Source organism: Trichomonas vaginalis, chromosome II (assembly GCF_026262505.1).
Source record: "Trichomonas vaginalis G3 chromosome II, whole genome shotgun sequence".
Lineage (NCBI taxonomy): Eukaryota > Parabasalia > Trichomonadida > Trichomonadidae > Trichomonas > Trichomonas vaginalis.
This window is the reverse complement of record NC_067204.1, coordinates 18,580,638-18,592,394: the sequence shown is the minus strand read 5'-3', so window position 1 is coordinate 18,592,394 and position 11,757 is coordinate 18,580,638. Positions and strand designations below refer to the sequence as shown.

The window sequence follows — 11,757 nt, the reverse complement described above, 5'->3', positions numbered from 1 at the left end:
AAGCGGTTTTGGTTGATACACTGAAAAAATGGTTCGTGGTCTTACCGTAGGTATTTACCAAAATAAGAGCGAGAAATCACCACAAAGAAAGGTCGATGATATTGAGAAGAAGGGCGAAACACCATCATTCGTTATTGATGGTCAGTCCCTTGCTTACTATATTTTGACACCAAAAGACAAAGATCATTCATGGGAATTCGCAAATGGTGGTGACTACAACAACTACGCACAGAAAATCGTAGAATTCTTCAACCTTCTTGCCAATTTCAAAGCACAATGCACAATTGTTCTTCCACTTCCAGATGGCACAGGCCCAGTCACAGAAAACTCACTCTCCAAGTGGAACGGCAAGGCTCAGGACAAGATCCGCCGCGTTTCCCGCGTCCGTCAACTCCTTGAGAAGACAGCCGCTTCTTCACGTGGTCTTCTCGATGTTCTTCCACCATTCATGCTCGATGAGATCGCCATCACAGCAGCTAAGCTCAATGTCCCAGTTCTTTACACAAGAAACAGCGTTTATCGCTTCATCGCCAACTACTTAAAGGAGGGCAAGGCTGATGCTGTTATCGGCAACAACTCCGACTACGTCATCTTCGAGCACATCAAATACATTCCAATCGACTCATTCTTCAACGATGAGAACAAGATCTGGCAATGCTACTACATGACACCAGCTTCTGTCTGCGACATCCTTGGCCTCAACGACCAGAAGAAGCTTATCGATCTCGCAATCCTTCTTGGTGATGATTTCACAGAGAAATTCGTCACACAGAAGTACAACATCTACACACTTCTCCGCATCAAGCCACGCCAGAACAATCCAGCCGCCCTTGTCGAAGGCATCGTTGACTGGCTCAATCTTGAAACATACGAAGGTCTCGAGAACACTTCCCCAATCAAGGAATTGATTGCTGACGATGCCGAATTCAAGGCTGTCATCGACGAATCCCGCAAGTACTTCTCTCTCGAGGATCTTCTTCCAGAAGGAGATTCCGAAGTCCGCAAACTCGTTGACGAAGGCAAGCTTCCACTCTGGACAATCGGCATTTCCGAGAACAACGATTTCTGGTACGAGCCAGTTGTCGATGACTACAAGCACGAAGTCATGACATCCAAGGTCACATTACCACTTCGTCAGATCATCTACGGCATCCTTGGTCGCAAGGAAGTTATCGAGCACATCCCAACAGACGAAGCCGTTTCCACAGAAACAGTCCAAGCCGAAGCCGATCTTCCAGAGCTTTCCCAGATCCTCAAGATGAAGAAACCACAGCTTGAGAAGACATTCTACATGATTGCCCACTCCAAGTTCCCCAAGCAGCCAAATCCAAAGGATGATCCAGTCTCCGCTCTCCCAGAGCCATTCAAGATCCTCGCTCTCTCCCTCAGATACCTCATCGCACAGTGCTTCACTGAGAACCAGGCCAACTACACACGCACACCAGAGGACAACAAGAAGCTCAAGGATGCCGGCGTTATCGGTGCTCCTCCGATCGATCTCTTCGAACTCCGCGCACTCGCTGCCCAGGCACTCTGCCTCATCCAGCTCCCATACAGCCAGTGGAACAACGGAGAACAGAAGGCACCAGAGTTCAAGCCAAAGCTCAGAAGATTGCATGTTGCCGCTCTCTACGAAGTTGTCCTTCAGCACATGCTCTGGCTCCAGCAGGTCTTCGGACAGAAGAACGACAAGGCCAAGCCACATCGTTTCTTTGATGGACAGATCTTTGCTGCTGCCTACGACGCAGAAGGCATGATCGGCAGTGACAAGTTCGCTCCATTCTACCAGGAACCAGCCAAGATCAGAGAACTCGAAGAGACAAGATTACATGAGTTCATCCAGACAGTCTTGTACCCATTCCCAGATGGATTGTTCGAGGCATTCAGCCATGTTCCACGTTCTCTCGGATCTGCTGCTTTCGAGGAAGTCAAGCCACAGGTTGCAACAATCGTCGCTCCAAAGTCTGCATTCGCTAACCTCATGGACAGCTCTGATGAGGAAGACGCTCCAGTCGAGGCACCACCAGCACCAGTCATCAACCAGCCACCACCACCAGCTGCTAAGGCTGAGGAGAAGAAGAAGAAGGCTGAGATGGACGAGGATGAAGAAATGGCTTTCCTCATGGCTGCAGCTGCTGCTAACAAGGGCGCAAAGAGAGAAGTCAAGCAGGCAACAAAGCCACAGAAGTCTAAGGGACCACAGAGACGCCGTGTCGAAAAGGTTAACCTCAATGAAGTTAAGAACTTCAACAAGGAGTCAAAACTCGAGGCAAAACTTCAGACAAAACAACAGGGTTTCGATTGGTAATTTTTATAGCCATCTTTTTTTTACTTTTTTTTATAAAGCTGATTCTTTTTTAATTGTACAACCTCTTTGTTTAAAAACTAAAAATAGAATAACCACTCTTCGTTTTGCAGCACCTCATAATAAAAATTGAAACAGCCGAACCGCTTATTTCACATGGTGCAAAAGTCAACTAAACAGATTACAAGAAGTTCATGATATTATGATACAGAAACACATGAACTTCTTGTTTCCCATTGGGTAGAATAATATGTTCCAACTTAAGATGCTTCTCTTACTTTTTCTGATATTAGAATTCAAAATTAATTTTCTTAATTATCATTTATAACAAAAATAAACATATAAGTGAAGAATATTATTAATTGAAGAGATCAAATTCTACATACCATTAATTGAAGGTAGATAAATATATTGTTATCAAATTCCTTCATATGATTCATAAAAGCAGAACATTAATTCTACATTCTCATTTATTGATGTGCTTAATAGCACATTGGTTCTGAGAAGTCTTTTGTTTTTGCTAAATGCGTTGGAGCATATGATTTAACAACTCGTGGACGAAATGCAGGAATAGAGTTCGGTACATTTGCCTTCCTCGCTATTGTTGCACCTGATTTAAAATCTAAATCTCCTTGAAGTTCCCTTTTGGCTTCGTTAGCTGTTCTGGACTTGAATTTATCCCATAGTCTCTTCTTTTCTGATTCATACCAAATCTTCTTAACTTGTTCATCAGTTAATGTACTTTTAATTTCTTGGCGAACACGTTCTAATTCAAATGCTCCAACAATAATTTTGAAGTAATCTATATCTAAGGCAACCAATTCAACATCAGATGTTGTTTTTATATTAAATTCATTATCATATAAAGTGTGAACTGAAGGATCTACAAAGACACTTCCTTCAACTAAATTGTCTGTATGAACAGGATGTAATCCATCCGGAAAATGTAACTGTAAACTTTCAAATGGGGCATCAATTGTTCTAAAACTTAAGTCTGAAAAATCAACAACTCTATATCTAGCAATAGATCTTGACTTAATGATGTAAATATATCTTCCATAGCACTTTTCTGCAGTAATCGTTGTCTTTGATGGGATTTTCATTATTTCAGCTAAAAGGGCTAAATGGTCAACTTGATCATCTTTTAATCGTGGAAAAACTCTATGTAATAGATCACAGTGATTGTGATAGAGATCTCTTTGTTTAATTAAAGCATATTCACCGAAAAGATTTGTAGGGAAACAGATTAATTCAGAAAACTCTGATGAACAAACTATTGTTGAAGATCTTTTTGCACTAATTTCTGGTATAAAGGAATGATATCCAAAAACTTCACCAGGGTTATTAATTCTAACTCTTTGTAGTTTATCATGCTGAATATCCAAATCCATCTTTGACATTAATGGAGCAAACTCCGTTGAGTCTGTAGAATCAGTATCAAATAAACAATCTTCAGCTACTAAAAATAAACGTATAATTACATCTGTTGTACCTGATAATCCTAAAAACCATCCATCTGGATCGTCTCCTTCATAAAATAAAACGTCTCCTCTTTTCATTAATTTATATGTTGCTTGTTTAGCTAGGTTTTCAAGATCCTTTGTTGATTCTATAAGGAATGCCATTTTTGGATTAAGTAATAGAGATCGAAAAATTGTTTGATTTTGTTCGTTATTTCTCTGGTTTGGTTCAATTTTTAATGCATAGCGTACATCTGAAACTGTTGGCGGTGTAAACGATACTTCACGTGAGTTAGGACGAAATGTGAGCTTCTGTGAGCGTAATTTAGATCTTATAATTTTGAATAAACGTGACAAAGTTTTATATTGCGGAAAACCAAATCATGTTTCTTCTGTATCAAATTCATTTATATTATATGTCACATCAAAATTCATATTCGTTTACTCGAAAACATCTAAAAAATCTTCAATTTTCAAAAAATTTTGAGCAAAAACAGATATTATTTATAAGATATCTTTTATATAAAATATATATAAATTTGGATTGTTTTTCGACATTTCTTTTAAGAATGTTATTTCCAAAATGTGTATGGACATTGTTTTCAACATGTTTAACATGCAACTATTTCTCATAGTTGATTAAAAAGATGTTTGATAAGGTAAAATACCGATTTCGGACTTGTAAATTTTTTTCATGTCTGATCAAGACATTCGTCCTGATAAATATAGTGAATTACGAAGTAAGTATAAATACTACATAGATTCATTTAATGCATTGTATCATCTAAAAGCAGAAAATGACGAAGACTTAAACAAGATTTACAACATGATCAAAACAGAATTGCTTGATTCAAAGAAATATCTGCCTTCAAATATCGTAAGAGACATTTTAAATATTATTCCACTTAATAATCGCTATGCAAAGGCATATTTATCTCTTGCCAAACAGATATCTGATGATTATCATGTAAAAGAGACCAACAATGTTGAAGATGTTTCAGATTACCTGTTTTATAAAGAATATGGCATAAGATTTAACAAGTATATTAGATTTGAAAAAATCATCACAGAAAAACTCGATTTTCTGACAGAAGATACAATTTACAGAGCAATTAAGAATAATGACTTAGAAAAATTCATTTCGTTCACAGAAAGAGAAGGATTTGATAAAGATCAAGAACTTTGCAGCAGATTATATCCAGCTTTATCTGGATGTTCATTACTTGAATTATGTTGCTACTACGGATCTGTTGATTGTTTCAAGTTCTTAAGAACGAAATTTAACTCAGAAATTACTGAAGGATGTCTTGAATTGTCATTTTTAGGAAGAAGCAAAGAGATCATGAGTGAATGTTTGAAATATCAAAAAAAAATCTATGGTGCATGAGATATGCAATTATTTCACACAACATTGATTTTGTTACATTCTTGATGAATGAATACAATTTGGAGATTGATTTAGAATATTGTGGAAAATATAATAATCTTGAATCAATTTTAATTTATGTTGATCAAAATATTCGGATTAGGGAAGTCTTTAAATATTCAGCGATGCTTGATATCCCATCATTTTGTGAATACCTCCTTTCACATTTTGCAAATATCAATGAAAATGATACAATTGAAGCTATTAATAAGGCAGCATCTTATAATAATGTGGAAACAGCCAAAAATCTTATTTTACATGGCGCAAATATCAATAAGGTAGATGGTCTCGGAAACACAGTTCTTTATGTTGCAGTGTGGAATTATAGTAAAGAAATAGTCGAACTTCTTATTACACATGGTGCAAATATCAATAAGAACAAATTTAATGGGCAAACCCCACTTCATGATGCAGCAGAATATAATAGTAAAGAAATAGCAGAACTTCTTATTTTACATGGTGCAAATGTCAATGAAAAAGATGATTATGACAACACCGCTCTTCATAATGCAGCATGGAATAACAGTAAAGAAATAACAGAACTTCTTATTTCACATGGAGCAAATATCAATGAAAAAGATAATAACATGAGGACAGCTCTTCATCTGGCAGCAGAAAATAATAGTAAAGAAACAGCCGAACTTCTTATTTCGCACGGTGCAAATCTTAATGAAATAAATATTCATGGACAAACCGCTCTTCATATTGCAACAGGAATTAGTCAAAAGACATCTGAACTTCTTTTTTAAAAAAGTATGAATACCAATGAAAGATGTGAAGATGGAATAACCGATCTTATTAATACCGCATTTCATGATAGTAAAGAAATAGCCAAGCTTCTTATTTCGCATGGTGCAAATATCAATGAAATAGATTATTTTGGAAGAACAGCTCTTCATTATTCAGCAATTCAAAATAATAAAGATATTGTCGAACTTCTTATTTCACATGGTGCAAATATCAATGAAAAAGATAATGATGGGAAAACCCCTCTTCATCTTGCAGTAGACCATAATTATACAGAAGTAGCCGAACTTCTTATTTCACATGGTGCAACAAATAGTGTTCATACATAATATGCATCTTTTTCTGATATTTTCGAATATGGATTTCATTAGAAATAAATAATAAACATTTTACATACCATCTCTCAATTTTTTTATTTCTAATGTGATATATATATATAATTAGTTCATATTCTTTTGAGACATATAAGAATGTGACTAAAGTGTTCACTCTTAAAAGCCGTCATTTCTTCAGGAGAAATAGCAGCTTTCTTTAGTCTTTCATAGGCAGCAGTTTCTATTGGGGAAAACAACGAATCTTTGATGTGACCAGATTTTTTTTAAGAGGTTCATCTACTTCTTTACGATTAAAATGTATTAATTAGAAAGTAATATTATTAAATTTATATGAGTGAGATTATCATTTTCAAAAAAAAAAAAATTGATCATAAAAATTTTATCTTTTAAAAGAAATATATAATATTTGTATGTTTGTTTCTTACATCGCGCGGTTCTTCATTGGATCGATGTACTTCTCGATATTCTTACGTACCTCCTTACTGCTAATAGACTTATCTAAGAGTCTTAGCACTTGTCTGAGGATTGTTTCGAAGTCCTTATTGAGTTTAATGTCTACATGTTTAGATTCTCTACCTGATTTATAGAATCTGAGCGTAGAAGTAGAGATTTCGGGTTCGATTGCCGGCATATGAGCTCTTGGACGGACCAATGGATCGTAGAAGTGGAACTTAAGATCTTTATGTTCAATAAAGATCTCGAGAAGCTTCATATATATGTCAAATACATTTTCGTAATTATCAAACGACCAATCGGACAAAAGAATGAAGTTATCAGCAGCCTTACCTATAATAAGGTCTGCGTAACCGGCTCCTCCGATCCAATCTATTTGATTTCTGTATTTATATTTTTCAATATCTTCTGGAAGCCTGCTCATTGTATATTTCACCCATTTTCTGATCATTCCTGGGCTTCTTTCGTAGCAGGAGTAAAGAATTGGTGTTTTCTCTCCTTTATATTTATAATAAAGAATATAAGTAGGAATTGAGTAGTTATCGATGTTATATTGCTTGATTGGAGCATCTAAATCACCGTAGTAGCCGATATGGTAGTTAATGGTTCTTTTGAACGTTCCGTAGAGTTGTTTGAAATTATCCGAAACTTCGTTCCTTTGGAGTGGATTTCCTTCTTCAACTAGGGCCGCAATGGTGAAACCATCAAGTCCATTGCCAATTTGTTCGTCGTAATGGCATACAGTGATAAATGGTCTAACGAAATTTTGAACGATTGTGTTTGAGCTTTCATCGTAGAGCTCTTTCTGTGAGAAAATTTTAGACTTTCCATCAATAGCTCTTGTAATGAGGATACTGTTCAGTTTTTCGAGTCCTACTGATGCAGCTGTTTCTGCATTAGAAACAACATAGATAGGAATGGTAACATCGTATTCAGGAATCATTCTGAAACGTCGGATGAAGGAATCTTCCTTGGAGAAGATGATTATGGATGATGTTGAGTTCTTTGTAGCTTGAATCGCTTCAAGAGGGTTAGTAAGCTGGTATGGACGTGAAAGAATGGATGTTTCAAGACGAGATAAGCATGAACGAACAGTTTCTGTTTCGATTTTATCATTAAGGGTGCCGACATATTTTCCTTTGTATACGAAAACTACAGATGGAAGAGTTTTGATTGGAAATGGTTGTGTTTCTTTAACTCCTGATAAGTTAACCTTTACAAATGAGAAATATTTGTATGGCTGTGACGCTGAGTTTAGTGTTGATAAAATGCTATCAATTTTATCTTCGCCATAAAACAATACAACTGCTTGTGGATGTTCAAATGTGGTAGCTAAGCCAGCAAGAGGCACTTCTACAAACTCTGACAAAGATAATGTTAGAAATATCGAAAGCATTTTTTGTTACGAAATTTCTATCGTCATTTCATTTCATATTTATCTTTGTATTTGATTATCATGGAAATAAATACAAAATTACGTAACATCACAACTTTCTGTGCAAATATGATTGTAATCAAATTCTCGAACTAAATTTTATTACTGAAATTGGTAATTCAGATGGATTCTTCTGTAATCATTGATGATGTATTTAGTATGTCGTTTTTGTACATGTGCTGACTTTTGTAAAGGGTAGAATATCATTAATTGCATAAATGTGTGTTATTGTACTAGATATATGACATTTATTAAGTTTCATTGTTTATTAATAGATATAATGAGTTATATATTAATGGAAAATCATATCTATTATTAATAGATAAAAAAATTATTTCTTCGATTTATATTATTCTAAGAATTTAATAGATAGAAAATCATATTTTCTTGAATACTAGTGTATTCTATATCTCGAAATATCCAAAAATAATCGAGAAATTGAAAAAACATGTTAACTGTTACGGATTTTTTGTTGAATTTATTTGATCATATAAATTTTTAGGTTTAAAAACATAAGAATTAGCATTTTAATATCGGTAATTGTATATGGTTATTATCATAGTTCACAAATATGCGCATAAATTTGACAAAAAATTAAAATTTATATAATTATATTTAATATTTCATATGCCTTTAGAGTTGGAACAATAAAATAATAAAGGAAGTTGTAACAAAACGAACAATTAGATCAATGCACATGATACAAAGTGTTATTATTATGATCTTTTGGGTTGATCAAGGAAACTTTTTGGAAACATTTACGAACTCTTGGCCCAGATTTTTACTTATTGCAGCTGCCACTATATCACATTCAATGAAATATAATTCATGCTACTAATTTTTAAAATTTCCGGTGAATATGTCACTTTTTACGATCTTTTATGCTTTTATGAATTGTAAAATATTAAATTAAATCGATATTATTAATACTTTTATTTTGATAAAATTATTTTTTTGAAATGCTTCATAATTCATTAGAGTCTCCCATAATGAGTGAATATTTGAACATCATAAGAGCATGGGAAGCGGGTAACAAGAAAAGTCTTGATTCTGATGTGGGCTTGATCGATCAAATCGAAACAAATATCAAAAATAATTTATCAAAATCAAAACCAGCATGCCGAGTTAGCGATTTAGAGAATTATACGGTGCACACAATGAAACTTAAAACACATACTAGGATTCAAAACGAACTTGAAGTTGTTAAAAACGATATATCTTCCATTGATTCCAAAACTAAGTCAGATGAGTTAATTGCCTCATTAAGCTATCTTCGCGCTATGACAATGCTTGATGATACTAAGTTTTATCTCAATAATTTCAAACCTATTCTTAAAAAGATTCCTGACATTCAACCAGTCGCAGATCATTCATCATTGATTACATTTAAAAAATGCAGTCCAACAGAAGAAGATGTTATTCAAACTACGCTGGAATTAGAAGAAAAATTAAATCTAAAAAATAAAACTTTAGAAGTTATATTAATGGATTCAGAGGTCTACAAGTCAAAAATAATTCTTATTGAGTCCAATAAACAACAACAAAAAGAACTTGAAAGCCAACAACAAAATATTCAAAATTCAAACAATTTCGTTCCTCCTCCAGAGCCACAACCGAAACCTCAACCACAAAGACCAAGAGCTCATGATAGTATTCAGCCTTCAGACGTAGATATTGAAGAACACCTTGAAAGTGGCCTCGAATTCATGGAAACACCAGACATATCTGGTGAAACACAACAAATTCAGCATACTGATGGATATAAGTCACCATATAAGCTGAAATTCGGAAAGAAATAATTAGAGTTTTCAAATATATTTCTAATATGATGTAAACTATTCAAAATTGAATACTTACGCCTTTTGTCTCGCAGTTTAAGGGTGCACACGAGAGGATCATGTAAACTTCAGAATTCAGAACCTTATTTTTAGGCATTATCTTGGCTACCTATTTAGGCTCGAAAAGCAAAAAATATCAAAAAATACAACTTGACTCCATTATGACCCTTTCATGGAGGTAGTTTTTATCCGCTAGTATTTTCCCTTTGAATCTCTTTACAATTCGAAATCAAATTCAAAACTCAGTAGAAGAAAGGAAGAATCGACTTACTACGGTTGTAATACGAATAAATACATATATTTAATTATTTTTATTTACATAATAATTGTTTGAAGCTCATATTCCATCAAATTTTTAAATAAAAACATTAAAATGTTGAAAATGTTCATATATTTTAATAGGGTTTTGGCACTTTATTGAGGAATTACTACATACATAGTCGAACTGAACTTGATATTTTGAAATTTAAATTATTTATCAAAATTAAAATTTAACTTGAAATTTATAATTATTTAGTCATATTTTGCATAATTCTAAGTAGATTTTGTAAAAAATCAAGAAAAAAAATTTTAACGTGCTTTATTTTTTCTTTTTTATAATAATACATATTATTATATAATTAACATATTCATAATGTTTCACCCTTTCAAAATATAATCCTCCTCCTCTCAACTAAACGTACATACGGGTGGCTCTTTTTTCAAAAAATTAAATTTTGAAATTTTGGGCTCAAATATTAGAGATTTTTTCAAACCTTCAACGATATATGTTGTCTATATCAGACCTCCTTTCTTTTTGATACTTAACATTGTTCCTAAATCTTAGCCGTTAAGGCTGTTCTGAAAATATTTTTTTTTCGAAAAAATTCGATAAAAATTCTTAAAATTCAAAAATCCCTTAATTCCTGAGGATTTTGGAAAAAAGTTTTTACATGAACATGTGTATATTATATGAAGTATATTGATAAGGTAAAAATCAAATTTTATTGCATATTCATCGAGAAAATAAACTAACGAATCCCTCAAAATTGAGAGGGTAATCCTCCTCTCAAATAAACGTACATACGGGTGCACCCTTAAATAATTTTTAAAACTCTCTAATATTTTTTTGTATATGTTCTCTATCAAGATGAGCTTCCAATGTTTGATTTCATGGGCAATATTTTTGGGATTTCAATGATCTACTGATCCCAAGAAATAGTTCCAATATTTATTTAGATATATTATTTGAATTTTTATTTCTTGAATGCTAATCAGCATTTATGGCGAGTTTATATTATATTTCAACTATAGATATTAGTCACTACCACAAAATATCATATCACAGATTTTTTATGCATATTCAATTTAAAATAATCTTTATTTGATAATACAAATAAAACTACTATAGTTTTCATCTAATCTATTAATAATCTCTCTTAGATCATCGATAAAATTAAATCTAAAATATTTTTCATTGATTCCCAATAAAATCAGTTTAGCCTAAGGGAGTTTGCTTTCGCATTTCTATGTTGATTACTTTCATTTATATTATTCATGAAATTACAAAAATATTCCTTGATATAATTTGCCAATTCTTAATTAAATGTTAAGTACTTCCTACATATCAAGTTTGAGCACAAGCTTGTTAAATTTAGGAACATGACTGATATTTATATATATATTTTGCCAATTTGAAGTTTACAATTTGTAAAGTGTCTCCAAACTGAAGTTTAGAGTTGGAGAAGATTTTTCTCCATACGAGATCCTTAACCTAAA

At 33.4% G+C, this 11,757-nt stretch overlaps 5 protein-coding genes and 1 pseudogene across 6 annotated transcripts, besides 1 other annotated feature; 4 read left to right on the top strand and 2 right to left on the bottom strand.

Moving 5' to 3' along the window:
• Window positions 1-22: 22 nt before the first annotated feature.
• On the top strand, window positions 23-2,357 carry TVAGG3_0567200 (asteroid protein family; the record flags this gene model as incomplete). The annotated part of the gene is made up of 1 exon (XM_001303039.2): window positions 29-2,308. One exon carries the CDS (start codon window positions 29-31, stop codon window positions 2,306-2,308), a length of 2,280 nt encoding a protein of 759 aa, XP_001303040.1.
• Window positions 2,358-2,675: 318 nt separating this feature from the next.
• On the bottom strand, window positions 2,676-4,090 carry TVAGG3_0567190 (cAMP-binding domain-like family; the record flags this gene model as incomplete). The annotated part of the gene is made up of 1 exon (XM_001303040.1): window positions 2,788-3,930. One exon carries the CDS (start codon window positions 3,928-3,930, stop codon window positions 2,788-2,790), a length of 1,143 nt encoding a protein of 380 aa, XP_001303041.1.
• A 369-nt stretch (window positions 4,091-4,459) lies between these two features.
• Window positions 4,460-5,940, top strand: TVAGG3_0567180 (annotated as a pseudogene). The gene has a single exon. A coding segment is annotated over exon 1 (1,481 nt).
• A 6-nt stretch (window positions 5,941-5,946) lies between these two features.
• TVAGG3_0567170 (cyclin-dependent kinase inhibitor 2C-related family) lies at window positions 5,947-6,267 on the top strand (the record flags this gene model as incomplete). The annotated part of the gene is made up of 1 exon (XM_001303042.1): window positions 5,947-6,267. The coding sequence occupies one exon, from the start codon at window positions 5,947-5,949 to the stop codon at window positions 6,265-6,267; it is 321 nt and encodes a 106-aa protein (XP_001303043.1).
• Window positions 6,268-6,637: 370 nt separating this feature from the next.
• TVAGG3_0567160 (thioredoxin-like family) lies at window positions 6,638-8,128 on the bottom strand (the record flags this gene model as incomplete). Its single annotated transcript, XM_001303043.2, has 1 exon — window positions 6,695-8,122. One exon carries the CDS (start codon window positions 8,120-8,122, stop codon window positions 6,695-6,697), a length of 1,428 nt encoding a protein of 475 aa, XP_001303044.1.
• A 1,022-nt stretch (window positions 8,129-9,150) lies between these two features.
• On the top strand, window positions 9,151-9,960 carry TVAGG3_0567150 (uncharacterized protein; the record flags this gene model as incomplete). The annotated part of the gene is made up of 1 exon (XM_001285113.2): window positions 9,151-9,960. One exon carries the CDS (start codon window positions 9,151-9,153, stop codon window positions 9,958-9,960), a length of 810 nt encoding a protein of 269 aa, XP_001285114.2.
• Window positions 9,961-10,039: 79 nt separating this feature from the next.
• Window positions 10,040-11,075: a mobile genetic element.
• Window positions 11,076-11,757: the final 682 nt, after the last annotated feature.